The following is a 22,398-nucleotide window of genomic DNA, read 5'->3' as shown; positions in this document are numbered from 1 at the left end:
CGATAGTCAAGCTAACTGGCCGATAGTTTTGTGGTTTCTGCCTTCTTTCCTCCTACATTAAAAGGGTTACATTTGCTTCTTTCCAATCTGGTAGAATTTTTCCATAATCTAATGTGTTTTGGTAACTGAACAACAACATTACTCCACCTTTGGCAGATTCTTTTTAAGACTTTAGGATAAAGTTCCCTGGACACAGGGGTTTTTCACACAGTTGCTCCCCTCATTTTGCTCAGTAGCTCTGATCTGTGATTGTAATTTCACCAAGTTCCTCTCTTCGTTTCACCTCCTGATTTAAGCTAGACAGGAAGTATCTGTGCCCTCTAGTTTTGGACCTTGGCGATTTATCCTATCCATACCCCTCATGATTTTATAGACTTTGATAAGGTCACCCCTCAGACTCTGACACTCCGGGGGGGAAAAAGCCCCAGCCTGTTCACCCAGTCCCGGTTACATCCTTGAGTCTTTTCTGCATCCTCTCAAGCTTAACGATGTCCTTCCTTTAGAAGGGAGACCAGAATTTTATGCAGTATTCTAAAATTGGCCTCACTAATGCCCTGTACAGCTGCAACATGACATCACAGCTCCTATACTCAAATGTTCAAGCATGCCAAAGACTGTTTTCACCACCCTGCCTACCCTGCGACTCTACTTTCAAGGCATTATGCACCTGTACCCCTAGATCTCTTTGTTCAGCAAGAATTCCTGCCCAGGGCCCTACCATTAACTGTATAAGTCCTGCCGTGGTTTGCATTTATCAAAATGCAACATCTCGCATTCATAGAAATTAATCTCCATCTGCCACTGATTGTCCTATTGGCCTATTATCACATTTGACGTGTACTTTAAGGGTAGTATTCTGGTCCCTAAGGCTCACCTTTGGTAATGTAGCGCAGCTGTAGATTGCCATCTTCAGTACAGAAAACATCTAATGTCTATTCAATCTCTTATGTTGCTGTCCTGGCATCTCAAAGTATTGTTTCAAATTTATCTTTTCCATCCACCTAATGTTCTTGGAGCTTTGAGTTGCAGTTGAGAAAGCAAGAATTCCCAATTTGCAATGGTGACTTGGGAATTCGAATTCTGTTCGTGGAGAATAAAATCTGGGTTCCCTCAGAAATGACTTTTGAAGCAGTTAGTTTGTTGTAAAAGCCCAATCACGTCTCGAACACAATAAACACACAAAATGCTGATAGAATCTCAGCAATTCAGGTAGTATCTGTGGAGAGAGATAAACAGTTAACATTTCAAGTACAATAGGACTCCTCTCCAGAACTGAATTTTTACTGTTCTAGAGAGGTGTCATTTAAGATGCAAACTATTAACTATGTTTGTATTTGCCACAAACGCCAGATTTACTGGATTTCTCCAGCATTTTGAGTTTGTTTTAGCTTTCAGCGTCTGCAGTATTTTGCTTTTAGGGAAAGCAAATGTCTTCAGAAAGGATATATTCTGTTCTTAACATTCTTGTCAGTGTGTCACTCAAACCCCATATGGGTTGACTCAGAATAGCTCTCGAAAGTGACCGGCAAAGCTTCCTTGAACGGCATGGGTATTGCTGTGTTTGTTTCACACAGTGACTCTGTGCTTTTCCCATAAAAGAGAACTTGTTACAGTCAACAAAATGTAGAGTTCAGTCACTGTTGGAGTGAAATTGAAAATGCGCAACAAAAGTGAATAAACATTGATCTGTACCTGAAAAAGGACGTATTGGCACTAGAGGGGCTGCAGACGAAGTTCACTACATTGATTCGGAGTTGACGGGTTGGCTCATGATGAGAGACTGAGTAAACTAGGATTATATTCATTGGAATTTAGAAGAATGAAGGGGGATCTTGTAGAAACAAAGTTATAAAGGGGATAGATAAGATAGACGTAGAGATGTTTCCGCTGGCAGGTGAAACTGGGACAAGAGGGCATAGCCTCAAAATTAAGGGGAGCAGATTTAGGACTGAATTGAGAAGGAACAACTTCACCCAAAGGGTTGTGGAATTTCCTGCCTAGCGAAGTAATTGAAGTTACTTCAGTAAATGTTTTTAGAGCTAAGATAGATTTTTTTTGAACAATGAAGGAATTAAGGGCTCTGGTGAGAAGGCATGTAAGTGGAACTGTGGCCACGAAAAGATCAGCCATTATCCTATTGAATGGTGGTGCAGGCTCGAAGAGCCAAATGACCTACTCCTGCTCCTAGTTTTTATGTTTCTTATGTTCTGTGTATTGACTTGGCACAAGGGTTAAATATTGATGGAGACCACTCGCATATAACAACCGAGCTGTGAGCCATAACCTATGAGGTTGGGTTAATGCTTGAAAAGGTAAAATGTTTGGGGTTATAGGAAGAGTCCTAGTGGAGTGGGATGAATTGAGATAGTTCTTTCATGTTGCACACGCACAATAGCCCTGAGCTATACAATTCTATGATTCTTTAACCTTTCAATTTCTTGGGTTACATATACTCCAAAGCTATGGATTGGATAATTTTCTGCATTGCTTTCAATCCAATTACTTGATTTTTTTTTGGTTCATAAATAAAATTCTTTTCTATTTGGGAATGCATTTACCACGTGATCTGAGACATTGTGGCATCATCAATATTATTAGTCATTTAAAATGTAATCTCTCCTGCTCAAGAGCACACTGACCAGTTTAAACTGGAAGTTTGTTTCCTGGACTGTGCAATATTTTCCGATCTTATCTGGTGCTTTAGTGGAAAATTATTCGGCTTGAGTATCCCTGGATTTTGAGGAAGGGGAAAGAAATTTGAGTTGCTGCTCATAGTTGTTACTTACTCTTCACTGCTCAAGGTATGTGTATATAAATACTGGTAAAATACAATTCAATGACTTTTGGCTGAGGAGCCTGCTTATGTCTAGAATTATCCAGGGTGAATAGCCACTTGGGTGAGACTCCATGTGCTTGTGCTCATTGTGCAACTGTAATCCAAAATAAATTGCTGTTTTAAGAAGCAGAGGTGTAAGAGGAGCAACAACTCCAAAGCTGGCTCAGTTTGGAATTGACTTGTGTATCATTTGAGATATCAAGACAATTACTTTAATCAGGTCTATTTTTTCTTGCTGTCTTCACCTAGTATTTAGACAAGGTAGAAATGGAAATGAGAACTTGTGAAGAGCCTCGGCCTCCTAATGGACCGTCTCCTATAGCAACAGCTTCAGGTCAAAGGTAAGTCATGTCAAAACCTAAAATTGTTTATGAAAATGGTTTACAGATGTTTCTAGGATGCAGTATATTTATTTTAATTTATTCCAAATTGAGATTTTATTTCAAGTTTAAATTTGTTACAAAGGAACACTGATCATAATTTTATTTGTCATTAATTGGTGATTGTATGTTTTCGTACATAGAAAAGTCAAGTTAAAAATCACATAATAACAGGTAATAGTCCAACAGGTTTATTTGAAAGCACTTGCTTTTGGAGTGCTGCTCCTTCATCAGGTAGTTATGGAGTATGAGATTGTCAATTTTTTCCATAAATTCTGTGTCTTATAGTGTGATGCAACTGAAATTATATATTGAAAAAGACTTGGATTGTTTAAGTCTCTCAACTTGTAGAATGACCATGGTGGTTTCAGTTCTTTCATATGTAAATCCCAGAATTTTTGTTCAAGTTACATTCTCAAGTGAACTTTAACAATAGGTGCCATGTCAGTTCAGATAATGCATTGAAGGTGTGAGGTGCCCTGTGTGAGGCTGTCTGTTCAGACTGATTCTATTTCTAAAAAAGGATTACAGAATCTTATATGGGTTCATGCAGTTTTTGAGCAAAATAAAATGTGATTCTGCAAGTCCAAATGCACCCCACAAACTTTTATGCACATGTGAGAATGTGTGTGTGTGGGGGGGGGGGGGGCAGGGGGTGTGTATGAGTGTCAGTGAGAGTGTGTGTGTGTGTGTGTGTGTGAGACTAAAGGGTTATAAGTCTGTGAGAGTGTGGGTGCGTATGTGTGAGTATATGAGGGAGAGAGCTTATGTATGAGAGTGTGTATGGGTCTGTAGGTGTGTGTAGTGCAGTGGGGTCATGAAGCCAAGGTACTTGTGACATGAAGGTAGTGTGACACCAAGGTAGTGTGACATGAAGCCAAGGTACTTGTTGAGGCCATCCCCATGGTACTGAACTTGGCTATCACCTCTGATCAGCCACTTGGCATTCTTGCCTGTCCCAGAGTCTGCCTTGGAGCATTGTCACCCAAAGGTCTGAGGTCAGACGTCCCAGACCGCTGAAGTGTTCTCTGACTAGAAGAGGACATTCTGGCTAGTGATTGTTGTGTGAAGAAAAAGTGAAGAAATAGTTATTCAAAATCGAAATCTGAAGTATAATGTGAGTATATTTCTGCAGTTAATTACTTGATAATCTTATTCTTTTCTAGTGAGTATGGCTTTGCTGAAAAAGTTGTAGAAGGCATCTCTCTTTCTGTGAGTTCCATCGTTATCAAAATCAAAGCAAAAGCTTTCAATGCATCTTTTGAATTGTCTCAGCTACAAATACACAGTGTAAATACAAGCTGGCAGCAAAGTGACCTTCGCTTTACCCGAATTCAAGATCCTCAACGTGGGGAGGTAAAACGAATTTCTTTGTGTTATTCTTCGTTACTGCTTCTTTGTGTATTTTGAAACGTAATTGAAACTTGCAATAATTTGGGTGATTATCAAAACTTTAAGTTTCATTTTTAAAATTACGAATTTGAATTCTGTTTTGTGCAGAAATACTAAGAATGTTTAAATATATGGGCCCAGAATCCTGCAGTGAAGTGATAACTTGTGTAATTGGAGCTAAATGTCTGTCATAAACTTTCGGAAACACTTCCTCAGATTCAGAGAGCGAGTTCCATAATCACAAAGTAGTCTGTCACAAGGCAAGTCGTTGCTGAAGAAGCCTAACTATCTAAGTACGTGTTAATCTGGAGAGATCCTATGATCCTACATTGGCTTGTCTGCTGCACAGGAAAGCAGAAATGTCTGAGAGACACTTCGTCGACTCATTGATAAATGACCGTATCAAAGAATTACAGCCCAGTAAGAGGCCATTTGGCCTGTCATGTCTATGTTGGCACTCATTAATTTGGAGGTGTCTTTGGTGGACTGGGGTGGAGAAAGTTAAAAATCACACAGCACCAGGTTATAGTCCAACAGGTTTATTTGGAAGCACTAGCTTTTGAAGCACCACACCTTCAGGTGGTTGTGGAGTATAAGATCATAAGACATAATTTATAGCAAAAGAGGGACAGTGTCTTGATCTAGAATGATATATTAAACAAATTCAGATTAAGTCTTTCATCTTTCAGAATGGTATACACTAGTTTCAGTTCTTTAATATGTAAATCTCAGAACTCCTTTTAAGTTACATTCTCAAAATAGCTTTAGCTTTTCTGACAATAGGTGTCATCACAACCCAGACAATGCCTTAAAGGTGTGAGGCTAAAGTCTGTCTATGTCCCAACTTTGAGAGTGGTTCTATTTCTGAAGTGGGACAAATAGAATCTGACATGGATTCATGCAGTTTTTGAGCAAAAAGTAAAATGAAATTTTGCAAATACAAATTCACCCCATAAACCTTTACGTGCGTGCGTACAGGAGAGACTGTGTGTGTGTGTGTGTGTGTGTGTGTGTGTGTGTGTGTGTGTGTAAGTAAAAGCTTGGTCAAGTTTGTGTGCGGGTGTGATGAGGCATAAGCCTATGAGAGTGTGCATGCGTGGGTGTGAGTGCGGGTTGTGCATGTATATGTGTATGAAAGAGGGTATGCGTCAGTGTGAGAGTATGTATGAGTGTGCATGCGCATGTGTATAATGCAGTGAGGTCACCTGTAGTGTGACATGAACCCAAGTTTTGGTTGAGGCCATTCCCATGGGTATCGAACTTGGCTTTCAGCCTCTACTCGGCCACTTTGCGTTGTTGTTTGTCCTGAAATCTACCTTGGAGGATGGTTACTCAAAGGTCAAAGGCCGAATGTCCCAGACTGCTGAAGTTTTCCCTGACTGGGAGGGAACACTCCTGCCTGGTGATTGTTGTGCAGTGACCATTAATCCGTTGTCATAGTCTCTGCTTGCTCTCACCAATGTACCATCTCTCACCAGTGTACCATTTCTTAGGTCATCCTTGCCTGCAGCGTATGTGAGAGACAATGTTAGCCAAGTCACATAGGTACCTGCTGCGTACATAGTGGGAGAAGTCACCAAGTGTAATGGTGGTATCCGTGTCAACACTCTGACACGTCTTGCAGCGGTTGCCATGACAGGGTTGTACGGTGTTGTGGTCAATGTTGTCCTGAAGGTTGGGCAGTTTACTGTGAACAATGATCTGTTTGAGGTTTGTTGGTTGGTTGTTTAAAGATGAGAAGTGGAGACGTGCGGAAAGTCTTGACGATAATGTGTAGCAAGCTGCGAAGAATGTGAAGTGGTTTTTCACTCCCAGGAAGTACTGGACAGTGAAAGGTAGCCTGTCGATTGCAGCCAGTGTCTGTCTTCTGAGGAGGTCATTACAGTTTCTCGCTGTGGCACATCGGAACTGGCAGTCAATGAATTGAGCATCGTACCCTGTTCTTATGAAGGCGTCCTTGAGCAATTTCAGGTGTCCATCACATTCCTCCTCACCTGAACAGATCCTGTGTATGCATAGGGCTTATCTGTAGGGAATGGCTGATTTAGTATGTTTTGGGTGGAAGCTGGCGAAGTGTAGTACCGTGAGGTTATCTATGGGTTTGCAGTAGAGTGAGGTGCTAAGATGTCCATCCTTGATGGAGATGCATGTGTCCAAGAATGAGACAGCTATTAGAGTATTCCATGGTAAGTCTGATGGTGGAATGAAACTCGTTGATATCACTGTGTCGTTGTTTCAGTAACTCCTTGCCATGGATCCAGAGGAAGAAACTGTCGTCAATATATCTGGTGTATAGTGTTGGTTGGAGGTCCTCTGCAGAAAAGAAGTCTTGTTTGAACCTGTGCATGAAAATGTTGGCATATTGGAGTGCAAATTTGGTCCTTCTGGCTGTTCCATGTGTTTGGATGAAGAACTGGTTGTTAAAGGTGAAAATGTGGTCAACAATGAAGTGGATTCTCGGACAATGCTCGGAGATTGGCAGTTATTGGTATTGAATACTGAGGCGGTTGCCATGATGCCATAATTGTGGGGAATGCTGGTGTAGCGTGCTGACATGTCCATTGTGACGAGGAATGTTCCTGTTTGACTGGTCCATGGGTAAGAAATCTGTAGTGTTGCGCCAGAAGCTGGGGGGCCCCCTGTACAATGGGTTTAAAGGTGCCTTCGACAAAGCCAGAGAGGTTCTCACAGAGTCCCATTGCCTGATCCAACAGGACCTGTGTCTTATGAACTTGTATTCCACAACCACCTGATGAAGGAGCAGAGCTTCGAAAGCTAGTGCTTCCAAATGAACCTGTTGGACTATAACCTGGTGTTATGTAATTTTTAACATCAGCGCTCATTTAAGATCAATTCACCTTGTACCATTTCCCTGTTTCTTCACATAGCTATGTACGTTTCTCTTTACAGATATTGATTGAATTCCCTTTGAATACCTCAATTAAAGTTGTGTCCACCCACCTATAAAGTAATGCTTCAGTGTGTCAAAACATTTTTCTTCAGGATGTCATTTCTCTTTTTGCAACTGTCTTACGAACTTTCCACTGACAGGAACCATTTCTCACTGTCTACTTTGTTCAGATCCCTTTTGATTTTGAATGCCGCTATCAAATATTCTCCCACTTTCACTTCTCCAGGAAGAACGGTCCCAATTTTTCCGACATCTTTATGTAACTGAAGTTCTTCATCTGCAACCATTCTTGGGTTTCTTTGATTCCTGAAGAAGGGCTAATGCCTGAAACGTCGTTTCTCCTGCTCCTTGGATGCTGCCTGACCTGCTGCGCTTTTCCAGCAACACATTTTCAGCTCTGATCTCCAGCATCTGCAGTCCTCACTTACTCCTTTCTTTGATCCACACACTCTTCAGACCTTCCCTTTCTTCATTAAAGTGTGTTGCCCTCGAGCTGGATTCAGGACTCCAGCTGGAGGCTGAACAATTTTTTATACATGTTGAGCGTAACTCCCTTGTTTTTATGCAGTATGACCATGTTTACACAGGATGTGTTCTCAACCTATCCTGTCATCTTCAGTGATATATGCATATTTACATCCAGGTCCCTCCTCTTCCATACCCTGTTTAGAATTGCACCCTTTGTTTTGTATATTTACTTTCTTCCTACCAAAGTGAATAACTTCACATCTCTCTGCATTGAATTTCATCCACCATTTGTCTTCCATTCAACCAATCTATACCTCTGTCCTTTATAGTTCTTCTACTCCTTCCACATGCTGTACAAAACGTCTACATTTCATGTAATCTGTAAATTTTGCTCTGTGCACCTGTGTAAAATACGCTTGATTGGTTTTTTTTGTTGTCACATGTACTGCGATACAGTGAAAAGCTTTGTCTACAAGCAGGTCATAGTAAGCAAAGATGTACAGATCAAAAAGACTTAGAGGCATGCAGTTTACCTTGAACAGGGTGTGTGCTAGGTGACATCAGCATGATTTGAGGCTACAGAGTCCATTTATCAGTCTGATAATGGCTGAGAACAAGCTGTTCGTGAATCTGCTGGTGCTTGTGTTCGCGTGTTTGTTCAGGCTTCTGTATCTTCACCTGACAAAAGAGGTTGTCGGAAATCATTACTGGTGTGCGATGGGAAGAGCAGAGGTCCTAACATGAACCCATGAGGAACTCCACTTTATACCATCTCTGGCTGAATAAACCGCTTTTCGCTGCAGTGTTCTCTGTATCGCCTACTTTGCCTGTAATTTTCCCTGTAGCTATGAAGATTTACGTTGTGTGTGTGTGTGTGTGCTTGGCAGCTGCTTCCTGAGCCATGTGTCAGTGAATTAGCAAACCTCTGTGTGGCTATGCAGCTTAGAGAAAACTTTGCCTGTCAATCAACCAATTTCATATTCCATCTGCTGTTGTTCGTTTTTAATCCATGAGCTCTAACTTGCTCCCTTGCCTTTTTGTGCCACATTTTATCAAATGTCATTTGGCAGTCCATATATGCCAACTCCAACAGCATTAACCTCATCAACTCTCTCTATTGCCTCATCAAAAGAACTCAAATTTGGGGTGGGTGCTGATTTTTCATGCATTCAAAGCACTGACCATTAACTTAAAAGCATTGTTTAAGTGTATTAATTTTTGCATGATTCATCCTGGACTACAACAGAAATTCCCTCCATTGCACTCTTGCTGCTCCTACACAGAATTTTTAGTTGGAGAAGCAGCAAGGGCAAGATTATGTTAACCTGTGACCAGATGTGATGGATGAGTAACTTGAGCTAGTCCTGAGATCACCATGCAGCAGGGCTTCACGAGTCTGGAGCAGTGTGGTGAGCCTGGGTGCAAACTGGGAGGGAGAGTGTCAGCTGGTTGTCAGGAGGAGCAGAGTGCCAGGCCCAAATATCATTTCATTCACTAAGGATTGGGTCAGTAATTTATGCTTTGCATAACTTTATCTGTTACTGACCATACTTATTGCTGTTTGTTATCATTTATCGACATACTGAGAGAACACGGTACACAAACTAACTTTCTGTATCGAGGAAGCAATAAGTTAACTGCACCTTAAATATATTTTATATGTAGAGGTGCAGAATTCTTAAAGATAGATAATCAGCAATTTGTTTCCCTAGCTAACAGCCAGCATCCCGCATTCAATTTTTATAAATGTTTTCATGAAGCTATTTATATATTACATTTTTCCTATTTGCAGAAAGAATTCCTGGAAAAGCAGTATTATTGTTGCATTATTTTTACATAAGGTATGCAATAACTTAGTGATTTGGTGAATTAATAAGGCCTGGTGGATAGAAGCTTTATTTACAATTAACCAGAAACATCATTTTTATGGGTTTCAAATGAAAAGATTCAACTATATATACCTATGTATGCCATTTGTGGTGTTTGTGCTATTTTATTTATCTGAAGAAGAAATCCCTCGAACAAAATCAACAGATAGTGTAAGCAATGTTTCTATGATTATACCCTCTCATATTGTCAGAATGAGAAAGAACCCTCTGAAAACAAAGAAGTAACCTTTGAAAATGAAAAAGTAGCTCATGAAATCACACATGAGCCCTTGAAAAAGTACTTTGCCCCCTGTTGGAATATATTAGCTCGAAGCTGATGTCTTTTCTTCAAGTGTGGCTCCAGGCATAGTTCTTGTAGATAACTTTACCACTAGACATCACAGCCATACTTCATCCTAAAATCACCCACTTCTCACTGAGGCATTTTCTTGCTGGTTTCGTGAGAATTTGTGGCAGAAACCCAGTCAAGTAACTGAGATTTTACTTACGTTTGCATATAGGTGTCTAATCTGAGAAATTGGAGTAGTTAAATAGATCGTGCTGATTGATAGGATGATGAGTACAGTCTTGTTTCTACATTTGATGGACTGTTATTATATGATAACTTGCGCAGATGGAAATTGTGCTTTCATGTACTGAAAATTCAGTAGAGTACACGAGTGCCTGATTCCAAAATTCCATCACTACATTTTTATTGCAGGCTTGAGCTGACTTGTTTTCTGTTTTTATCCTGTGCAACAATTAACATATGCTCTCTATCCCTCAGTGGTACTTGAAGACTCTTCAGAGAGTCATGTGTGACAAGTGCCTCTTAAATTATAGGCCACTTGGATTTCTTAGGTCAGTACAAGGTCGATGGCATTACATTTTTTAAAAAATGCCTGTGGTTTTTGTGTTTTACACAGCTATTGCCAGTTGTATTCCTGGACCCTGTTTACTTAAAGAACAAGCAGATGTTTGCTTCTGCAAGTTCGCAAATTATTTTTCTTTTCCTCTTAGGTTCTGACATTTAAGGAGATAACTTGGCAGATGATCCGAATAGAGGCAGATGCTATCCAGAGCAATGAACATGATATCCTGAGTGCGCCAGTGAGGCTCATCACAAACCAATCCAGGATGAAAGTCAGCTTAAAGCGAAGGGTACAAAAGAGAAATTTTTAATTTTATGTGGATAGAAAGAAATCAATGTCATAATGATGCAGTATTGTGCACACAGAGCACCAAAACAGCGTAGTAAAAACAAAACAACAAATCTGGAGATCACAGCAGGTCAGACAGCATCCATGGAGAGAGAGCAAGCTAACGTTTCGAGTCTGTAGAGCAAAAGTTAACTTGCTGTCTCATCTTGGATGTTGTCTGACCCGCTGTGATCTCCAGCATTTGTTGTGTTCAGTACAGATTCCAGCATCTGCAGTAATTTGTTCCAGCATAGTGAAGAAATGCACTGAAGTGACTGAGTGACTTTTGGAGTATAGCATGCAATTCTGGTGTCCCCTGCCCTGGCTATAGAAAGGATGTTGTGAAACTTGAAAAGGTTCAGAAAAGATTTATGAGGACATTGGGAGGTTTGAGATATAGGGAGAGACTGAATAGGCTGGGACTATTTCTTTCCAGAGCTTCGGAGGCTGAAGGGTGACCTTATTGAAGTTTATAAAACCATGAGGGCCATGGATAGGCTAAATAGGCAAGGTCTTTATCCCAGGGTGGGAGAGTCCAAAACTTAAGGGCACAGGTTTAAGGTGAGAAGGGAAAGGTATAAAAGGGACCTAAGGGGCAATGATTCCTAGCAGAGGGTGGTAAATGTATGGAATGAGCTGCCAGAAGAGGTGGTAGATTACAGCATGTAAAAGGCATTGGGATGGCTATATGAATAGGAAGGGCTTAGAGGAATATCGGCCAAATCCTGGCAAATCAGACTAGATTTATACAGAGTATCTGGTTGGCATGGGAAAGTTGGATCAAAACATCTGTTTCCATGACTCTGATCTAAATGTAACGCTACTGTTTAAGTTCATCAGACACTGCAAACCCTCTAATAAAACTGGCTAAATTTGTCATGATATATTTGGAAGAATTTTAGTGATATTTGCTAATGCGTCTCTAAGATGTTCATAGTATGAAAAGACTTGATAGTGGTTGTTTGCCTTGGTATAATGCTTAAGTTTACACCTGCAGCCAGAGGGCATCACAGTATTAATCAAGATTTTTGCTGATTTCGCACTTGTGTTGTTCCCAGGCTTTCTGATAATCTGTTCAGTGGCATTTAAGATGAAATGTTATAAAAATTTCCAGTGCCTTTAGCTTCCATTTTTGTGCCGTCCTCCTGTTTTCTATGTTTTTATGTTTTACCATTTTGAAGCCACTTTAGTCTGAATATCCCAGGTATTAAAATCAGATGATGAAATATGAAAATCAGTGTTTTTTTTTTAAACGACTTTGTGGCAATGTGTAATCGTACTTTCATCCTCGTGTCTTTTTTTTTTCCCTGATATTTTCCTACTTCGTCAATGCTCGGAACATATTTTTAAATGGAATGTGTTTGATGCAACTTGATGCATCAGATCTCAGAAATTATAGACTTATGATTTTTATTTTCTTATTTGAACAGCTAAAGGATTGTAATGTGGTGGCATCAAAGCTGGTGCTTATTTTGGATGATTTGTTGTGGGTTTTGACTGATTCTCAGTTGAAGGCAATGGCACAGTATTCTAAATCTTTGAGTGAAGCCATAGAAAAGTCTGCACAGCAAAGGAAGAGTATGGCTTCTGAACCAACGCAGGTCTGTATTTAGTTATTTTGTTTTTTATCTTTATTCATCAGTAGCAAATGTAAATGGTATTATGCATACATAAATTGCTGACCAAGGCTTGTGATTGGTGCATTAGTAGGAGTAGCAGTGAAAACCTAAGAATGTGCATTTTTAATGGCTTTAAGCCTGACAGGGACCTTGAGTGTGTCATTTGCATTTCTTTCTTGTAAATGTTATAGGTTTAAATTTTAATGTCATTGAATGAAAACCAATGGCAGAATGACAAATGCTCAAGATGAATCTTTTATATTGTAAATATTAATGACTGAACAATATTGGGAACCAACTGCATCACTTTACAGCTTTGCATATATCCAAGAGTGTACCAAAGCACTCGATCCTTTAAGGGCTGCCAATTGCCAAAGCTGAGAATAAAATGCTGGTGATTTGTAAGTTGTCTGAGCCCCAAGATAAAATAAGTGCCATTACTTCAATCCTAGAATGAAGTTACCACCTAAGTTATAATATATTAAGTTAATGTCTTCCTTCAGTTTGTTTCTCAAAACAGCGCAACTGCTGACTGTCTGTCTGAAGAAGACGGCAATGAAATTGCTTGACTATAATGTTTAGTCGTATTAATGGTTAATAGCTAAGTGTGGAGATGCGGTGCTTACTACAGTTACAATGTTAAGTCTTTTTATGTTAGTAATTTAAAACTGGTTAAAATTGTTGAATTAAGAATAAAAACAAATTTCATGGATAGAATGGTTAGGAAATTTGTTGCTGTGATTTTGTTTCTCTCAAAAGTCACACATTTCAAATGTTTTCTGTTGAACAAAGTCGTAAAATAATGCCCCGTTCTGATCAGACCATTTGCAATGACTTCAGTTCTGTTCAGTTATTTCTATTCCTTCTTTTCCCACTTGTCTTTGGTTTTTATATTTTTATGCTTGAAGCAATTCTTTCTTAAAACAAGAAAATTATCGCAACAGGTGATAAAATAGATGATTCAGTGATGCCAATTTATGTAATTAATGTAGATTCCATGACTTATTTTGTTATTGTTTGACAAGGTATTCTAACTATCTATTCAGCTAAATTTATATTGGCAGGATTAACATAATTGTATAATTATACATATATTTTTAGATAATTAACTAAAAAGTGGAAACTCTAGGGTAGTAATCTCCCAGATTACTCCCCATGCCAGCAAGGCTAGGAACAGAGACAGTACAATTGAACACGTCACTAAAGAATTGGTGTCAAGGTGAGGGCTTCACATATGTGGACTATTGGGATGCCTTCCAGGGAAGATGGGACCTCTACAAGAAGGACAGTTGAACCTAACTGGAGGGGCTTCAGTATCCTGTATCCTGGCAGGGAGGTTTGACAGTGCCAATCAGGAAGGTTTAGTGTGGCAGGGAGGTGGGAACCAGAGAGGCAGCTCAGTAAGTATAGAAACTGGGGAAGAGCTTGAGTCTAAGACAAATATAGGTCAGAGGAAGAGCAGTCAGGGAGAGGTTGCTGAGCTCAGTGGATCTGGAGGCTTGGACTCTATTTGCTTCAGTGCAGTAAGTATAACGGATTAAATTAGAGTTTGGATTAATGCACGCACTTTTGTTATTGCAAAGACATGATTGAAAGAGGGACAGGATTGGCAGCTTGACATTACAGGATATCCATGTTTTAAATGAGACAAAGGAGGGAGTAAAAGAGGTGGAGGAGTTGCATTACTGGTTATGGAGCATATCACTGTCGAGGAAGTACACCCTGCAGGGATCTTGCAGCGAAACATTATTGCTCGAGCTCAGCAAGAGGAAAGGTGCAATCATAATGTTGGGCTTGTACTACAGACCTCCAAACTGCCAGTGGGAGATAAAGAAAGAGATATGTAGTCAGATTCTGGAAAGATTTGAAAACAACAGGATTGTTGACTGGGACTCCCATGGTGCTGGGAGTTTGGATATGGAGCAATTTATTAGCTGTGTCCAGGAGGGTATTTTGAAACAATATGTTAGGGGCCATATTGGACCTGGTCTTGGGAAATAAAGCCTGACCAGGTGATCAAAGTTTTAGTGGGTGAGCATTTTGGGAGTAGTGACCATAATTCCGTAAATTTTCGAATCCTTTTGGATAAGGACAAGAGTGGACCTCTGATGAAGGTGTTAAGTTGGAGTAAGGCCAGTTACAACTGAATTAGGCAAGAATTAGAAAATGTGGATTGGGAATGGCTATTTGAGGGTAAATCCACATTTGGCATATGTGAGTCTTGTAAGGACCAGTTGATTAGAGTGCAGGACAGGCATGTTCCTGTGAAAATGAAGGATAGGACTCGGGGACGTTAGATGACAGAAGAAATTATCAGCTTAGGTATGCTTCCTTATTTTTAAACTAAGGTCTAGGCAAGTAAAAACCTTGAAGGACAGTGAGAAGGTAGGAATGAGCTCAAACAGGGAGTGAGGGCTAAAAAGGGCTATGAAGTGTCCTTGGACAGCAGGGTGAAGGAGAATCCCAAGGCATTTTATACTTGATAGGAGCAAGAGGGTAGCTCGGAAAAGAGTAGCCCTATTTAAGGTAAAAAGGAGCAAGGGTATGAGCGGAGCCATAGGAAATGGGCAAGATCCTTATTGAGTACTTTACATCAGTAATCACCAAAGTGAGGGATGTTGAGGTTAGGGAAAGGTGTGTGAATACTCTCAGGCGGGTTAGCATAAATGAAGGAGGAAGTGTTGTGTGTCTTGAAATATATTAAGATAGATAGATCTACCCCAGGATATTGTGGGATGAAGGGAAGAAATAGCTGGGCCTTTACAGATAGCTTTGGTAAGGTTCCAGAGGACTGGAGAATGGCCAATGTTGTTGTATTGTTTAAGAAGGGAAAATGGAGATAATCGAAGAATTGCAGGCTGGTGAGCTAGACGTCAGTGGTGGGGAATCTATTGGAGAAGATACGAAGAGACAGGATTTATTTGCATTTGGAGGCGAATGGACTTGTTGATGATAGGCAGCATGGGTTTGTGCAGGGAAGGATCACCAATTTGATTGAGTTTTTTGAGGAGGTGATAAGAACAATTGAGACAAGGGCAGTGATTTTGTCTCCGTGGACTTTGGTAAGGCATTTGTTCAGGTGCAACATGGTAGGCTTAATACAGAATGCAGAGTTTCATGGAATCTGGGATGAGCTGCCAAGATGGATACAAGACTGGCTTCGTCATAGAGGCCAGAGAGTAATAGTGGAAGAGTGTTTTTTGGAATAGCGATCAGTAATTAGTGGTGTTTAATAGGAATCGGTCTTGGAACCTTTGTTGTTTGTAATATATATAAATGATCTGGAGGAAAATGCAGGTGGTCTGATTGTGGTCTGCAGATGACATCAAGATCAGTAGAGTTGCAGGTAGTAAGGAGGATTGTCAAAGGATACAGTACGATATAGATAGACTGTGGATTTGGGCAGAGAAATGGCACTTGGAGTTTAATGAGGGCAATTGTGGGGTGATGTATTTTGGAAGACCAAATTCAGATGCAAATTATACAATAAATAGCAGAACCTTAGGAGTGTTGACACTGGGATCTGGGCATACAGGTCCACAGGGTTCTGAAAGTGGCAAAGTGCATACGGTAGTCAAGAAGGCATACAGTATGTTTGCAGCCTTCAGCCAGGGCAAGTAATGTTACAGCTGCACAAAAATTTTGTTCGGCCTGTACAGTTCTGGTCACTACACTACCAGAAGGATGCGGATACTTTGGAGAGGGTGAAAAGAAGGTTTAACAAGATGTTGCCTGGTCTGGAGAGGTGGGATAAACTCAGATTATATTCACAGGAAAAATGGAGTTAGGGGTGACTTGATAAAGGCCTAAAATTGAGAGGTATAGATCGGGTGGAAAGGCCAACTCCAAGAAGGCAGAGGTTCAAGGTGAGAGGGGGAGAACTGCTGGGAACTTTTTTCGCACAGCGTGATGAGAAGCTGTAACATAACGCTGCGTTAAAAGGAGACACGTTAGCAATGTTAAAGGCATATCTTGATTGACACATGATTGGGAGGCAAACAAACGAATACAGAGGAACCTTGATTATCTGAATGCCAATTATCCGAAAATTGGATTACCCGAAGGAGATCTCGAGCTCCCGATAGAAAAATTACATCAAAGACATGTTTCCAACACTCATCGCATATTTTATTTACATTGGTTAAACAGACACTGTCTCCAAATGTCTGACTTCCATCTCTCTCTCTCTTCTCTCTCTTCTCTCTCTTTTTCTCTCTCTCTCTCTCTCTCTCTCTCTCTCTCTCTTTTCTCTCTCTCACTCACTCTCTCACTCACTCTCTCACTCACTCTCTCACTCACTCTCTCACTCACTCTCTCACTCACTCTCTCACTCACTCTCTCACTCACTCTCTCACTCACTCTCTCACTCACTCACTCACTCACTCACTCACTCTCTCACTCACTCTCTCACTCACTCACTCTCTCACTCACTCTCTCACTCACTCTCTCACTCACTCTCTCACTCACTCTCTCACTCACTCTCTCACTCCCACTCCCACTCTCACTCTCACTCTCACTCTCACTCTCTCTCTCTGTCTACACTTACCCTGGAGTTCTACACAGGTGTGTACCCTAAACCCCCCCCTTCCCCGGATAATCTCTCCAACATTGTCCTAGACAGGGCAAAGGTGGAACCTGTCAAAATGTTGTGTGGGGGGCTGTGGCTGTGTGTGTGGATGCTGTTTGGAAACTTACCCCACAAAGGCAGCTACAGCAGCAGCAGTATGGTTGGTGTATAGTCTGGCTGCCCCAGAGAAGGGGAGGGGCAGACAGGGTTGGGGGTGGGGGGTGGTGTTGAGGGGGGGTGGTTGGACAGGGTTTTGGGGGCTGGGTCTCGCACGCTGTGATGCTGCCTTACCTCCTGAATGGGGGAACAGACTTTTAAAAACTCCAAGCCCCAGAGGAAAGGCATTTAATCGATTAACCGAATAATCGATTATCCGAACGCAATAGATTAGATTACTTACAGTGTGGAAACAGGCCCTCCGGCCCAACAAGTCCGCACCGCCCCGCCGAAGCGTAACCCACCCATACCCCTACATCTACATCTACCCCTTACCTAACACTACGGGCAATTTAGCATGGCCAATTCACCTGACCTGCACATCTTTGGAGTGTGGGAGGAAACCGGAGCACCCGGAGAAAACCCACGCAGACACGGGGAGAACGTGCAAACTCCACACAGTCAGTCGCCTGAGGCGGGAATTGAACCCAGGTCTCCGGCGCTGCGAGGCAGCAGTGCTAACCACTGTGCCACCGTGCCGCCCACCAATAGTGCCCACTCATCTCGTTCGGTTCCCCTGTAGATACCATGTATGGGCATTAAGTAGTGAGTCTAGATAAGCATTAGCAATTGGAGGGCCAAAGGACTTGTTCCTGTGCTGTATTATATTCTATATCTTTCCTTGTAGAGTACAACTCCAGTTCCTGTTTCCCAACAACTTAGAACGACACAGGCTACAGCAGCAGCTGATCAGAATGATGCTCTTGCCAAACTCTTCAATGCCTTTGATGTCAAGGAAACGTCTCACCATTTAATAATTTCTCATTTGGATCTGCACATCTGTGATGACATTTATGTGAAGGAGAAAGGTACTGCATACATTTGTGATACAAAAAGCTGAAATTATTAGATGGGAACCAGGAATTATTTTCATGCTTATGTGCATTTCTCAGATTTTTTTGCATTTGTGTTTGTATGGATTTTTAATGCATTTCGTAAAATTTTTGTGTTGCAATGTCAGATTCCATTGAGCTCAGTTTGTGTTATGAAACTCAAACGTGGCATCAGTCATCAAGGTATTAATCGTTGCAAGTATATTGGGAAAATGTTTTTATGAAGAATCTGAAGCGATGGACTCAATTCTTCTTTTTGGAGATGACGTATTTTATTTTGCTATTGTAGACATCTGAGCATGTATTCCAAATAATAGATTGCAAACGAAATACAGATGAGGATAATAGTTTGTATGTAACTCTGGCTTATTGAATAGATTGTACATCCTCAGTGTAAATGTAAATCAGAATAAATTTTACATAAACTTAATTTGGCATTTTTAATGACTGGTAAGCATCAATGCTGAATTTTACAGCCAGACCAATTAGGCTGCCTCATGTATATTTGTCAGCCACTCATAGGTGAGTTTGTTTTGCAGGATCCATCTTGCTAACCAATCTGAATTCTGTAGTGTTCATTCCCAAAGGCAATTTGAATCCTTCATTGAGGATGGTATCTTGTTAATTATGGAAATTAATTTTAAAATGCGATGTGAGCAAGCATAGCTCAGAGTTTAGGTAAAATGACACTTTCCCTCCTGTCTTCACTGCTCCAAATATAACTGCCCTTAAAATAACTCCAAGTTACAAGAATGTAATTGCAAGCTTTTTGGACCTAATGATTTGCATCATTTGAAAAGCAACCTCCTACCACTGTGAAAATAATGAATTTATTTTTGACAAGTTTATACCCCTTTGTTTCACTATTAAGATTTCCATTGAAATAGTAGGATCGCTATGTCTTGCATATACCTGCTGTATACCATTAAATATTATCAATATAGTCTCCTCTTGATTGCTTTCTTTTAAGAACATAAGGTTCGCTCATTCTACTTTATAACTCAGAACTGACAACAGAAGTCAGCCTCATAGTAGTGTGTGATGGAAACTAGACTTGCTATTTGCAATGTCTTTCATCGGTTTGCTTGTTTCCTTTTAATTATGGCTGGATTTACTAAATTGAGTGTGTCGACACCACAAAATTCATTGAAATTTAACTTAACTAGTTTAATTCATGGGTTGTGTTTGTCACTTTTTTTTGGCTTCTTGTGTGTGAAGTATCTAAAACATAACTATTAAGTGTCAACCTTCTGTTTGGGTTAATTTTGGATTTTATCCAGCTCATTTTATATAATCTCTGCTGTCTCATCAAACTTTCCTGAGACACAGTTCAATGTATTTAAGACCCTAATGGCATAAATAAGACCAGAAGAGCCCTTGTACAACAGTGGTAATGTTTCTGTCTCTGAATCAGAAGGTCTGCTCTGCACTGGAGAGATGAAATTCAAATTGGGTAACCGCTTCCCCAGAACACCTATGCTCTGTCCAATAAAACGACTCAGAACTTATAGTTGCCTGCCACTGCAACACGCCATCATGTTCCCATGCTAGTATTTCTGATTCAGGCCTGCTGCAGCACTCCAGTGAACTGTAACATAGGCTGAAGGATCAACATCACCACTTTTGTATAGATAGTGTATAGCCCTCAGCACTCAATATTGAGTTTAGAGTGTAACTCCTTCCTTCCTATTTATTACCTATTTCCTCACCCTGAGGTCCTGTTCTGTACAGAATAAAGCAAAAGAAAATTACAGGAACAGGCCCTTCAGCCCTCCAGGCCTGCGCAGATCCAGATCCTCTATCTAAATCTGTCACCTATTTTCTAAGGGTCTGTATCGCTCCGCATTCATTTATCTGTCTAGATACATCTTAAATGATGCTATCGTGCCTACCTCTACCACCTTTGCTGGCAACATGTTCGTGGCACCTCCCACCCTCTGAAGAACTTTCCACGTATGTCTCCCTCAAACTTTCCCCCCCTCACCTTTAACTTGCGACCTCTAGTAATTGAATCCCTCACTTTTGGGGGGGTGGGGGAGTTTTTTTACCATCCACCCTGTCAATACCTCTCATGATTTTGCAGAATTCACTCAGGTCTCCCCATCACCTCCGTCTTTCTAATGAAAATAATCCTCATCTACTCAGCCTCTCTTCATAGCTCGCATCCTCCATACCAGGCAACATCCTGTTGAACCTCCTCTACACCATCTCCAAAGCATCCACATTCTTTTAGTAATGTGGCGATTAGTAATGTGGCGACCAGAACTGTACGCAGTATTCCAAATGTGACCAAACCAAAATCCTATACAACTGTAACATGACCTGCCAACTCCTGTACTCAATACCCTGTCCGATGAAGGAAAAAATGCCGTGTGCTGCCTTGACCACTGTATCGATCTGTGTTGCCACCTTCAGGGTACAATGGACCTGAACACCCACATCTGTCTGTACATCAGTTTTCCCCAGGGCTTTTCCACTTGCGGTATAGTTCACTTTTGAATTGCATCTTCCAAAATGCATCACCTTGCATTTGCCCAGATTGAACTCCATCTGCCATTTCCCTGCCCAACTCTCCAATCTATCTATGTTCTGCTGCATTCTCTGACACTCCCCTTCACTATCTGCTCTTCCACCAATCTTAATGTCATCTGCAAACTTGCTAATCAGACCACCTATATCATCTTCCAGATCATTTATGTATATCACAAACAACAGTGATCCCAGCACTGATCCCTGTGGAACACCACGGGTTACAGTTCTCCATTTTGAGAAACTCCCTTCACTACTATTCTTTCTCCTGTTGCCCAGCCAGTTCTATATCCATCTAGCTAGTCCTTCCTGGACCCCATGCAACTTCACTTCCTTCATCAGCCTACCATGGGGAACCTTATAAAATGCCTTACTGAAGTCCACGTATCTGACATCTACAGTCCTTCCATCATCATTCAACTTGGTCACTTCCTCAGAGAATTCTATTAAATTGGTAAGATATGACCTTCCCTGCACAAAAATATGTTGTCTATCGCAGATAAGGCCATTTTCTTCCAAATATAAATAGATCCTATCCTTCAGTATCTTCTCCCGCAGCTTCCCTCCCACTGATGTCAGACTCACCGATTTGTAATTTCCTGGATTATCCCTGCTATCCTCCTTAAACAAAGGGATAACATCAGCAATTCTGCAGTCCTCTGGGACCTCACCCGTGTTCAAGGATGCTGCAAAGATATCTGTTTAGTTCCAAGCTATTTCTTCTCGCTTTCCTCAGTAAGCTGGGATAGATCCCATCCAAACCTGGGGACTTGTCCACCTTAAAAATCATGAGGGGCATGGATAGGATAAATAGACAAAGTCTTTTCCCTGGGCAGAGAGGTCCAAAACTAGAGGGCATAGGTTTATAGTGAGGGGGGAAAGATATAAAAGAGACGTAAGGGGCATCTTTTTCATGCAGAGGGTGGTACTTTTATAGAATGAGCTACCAGAGAAAGTGTGGAGGCTAATGAAGTTGCAACATTTAAAAGGCATCTGGATGGGCATATGAAGGGTTTGGAGGGATATGGACCGGGTGCTGGCAGGTGAGACTAGATTGGGTTGGGATATCTGGTCGGCATGGACGGGTTGGACCAAAGGGTCTGTTTCCTCTGTACATCTCTATGATTCAACAATGCCTTTTAGAATACCCATCACTTCCTCCCTCCTAATGCCCACTTGATACAGAGTAATCGAATATCTAACCCTAACCTCAACATCCATCACGTCCCTCTCCTTGGTGAAGGTTGCTCCCAACACAGCCAAAGCACTTTCCATTATTCACACTTAGTATTAGCACCATTGAGCATTTGTCTTCCTCCCAGTTTATTCTAAGTAGTCCCTTTGTTTGGTTTTTTTTCCCCTCTGTCAGCACTGTCACCATGTATTCTTCTCACTCTTTTCGCCAACACCCTGTCATTATCATAAATACTACCATTTCTCAGCTACTTGCAGTTCTGGCAAATGGTCACTAGTCTCACAGTATTGTTAGTTTTCTCTCTACAGATCCTGTCAGAACTGCTGAATTTCTCTGGCACTTGGTTTAGTTTGAGTCAGAAGGCCTGGGTTCAAGTTCCACTCGT

The 22,398-nt window shown here is 41.0% G+C and overlaps 1 protein-coding gene across 4 annotated transcripts in view; it reads left to right on the top strand.

Moving 5' to 3' along the window:
• bltp3b (bridge-like lipid transfer protein family member 3B) overlaps positions 1-22,398 on the top strand; it is a 140,996-nt gene that overhangs the window by 50,904 nt on the left and 67,694 nt on the right. For all 4 annotated transcript variants that reach the window (XM_072562497.1, XM_072562499.1, XM_072562500.1 and 1 more), the window contains 5 exons: positions 3,086-3,177; positions 4,383-4,572; positions 10,876-11,016; positions 12,485-12,655; positions 18,085-18,265. In XM_072562497.1, coding sequence (XP_072418598.1) covers positions 3,086-3,177; positions 4,383-4,572; positions 10,876-11,016; positions 12,485-12,655; positions 18,085-18,265 — 775 coding nt within the window. The remainder of the gene's footprint in view (positions 1-3,085; positions 3,178-4,382; positions 4,573-10,875; positions 11,017-12,484; positions 12,656-18,084; positions 18,266-22,398) is intronic.

The sequence above is a fragment of the Chiloscyllium punctatum genome, chromosome 44, assembly GCF_047496795.1.
Source record: "Chiloscyllium punctatum isolate Juve2018m chromosome 44, sChiPun1.3, whole genome shotgun sequence".
Lineage (NCBI taxonomy): Eukaryota > Metazoa > Chordata > Chondrichthyes > Orectolobiformes > Hemiscylliidae > Chiloscyllium > Chiloscyllium punctatum.
This window is presented reverse-complemented; position numbering and strand designations above follow the sequence as displayed.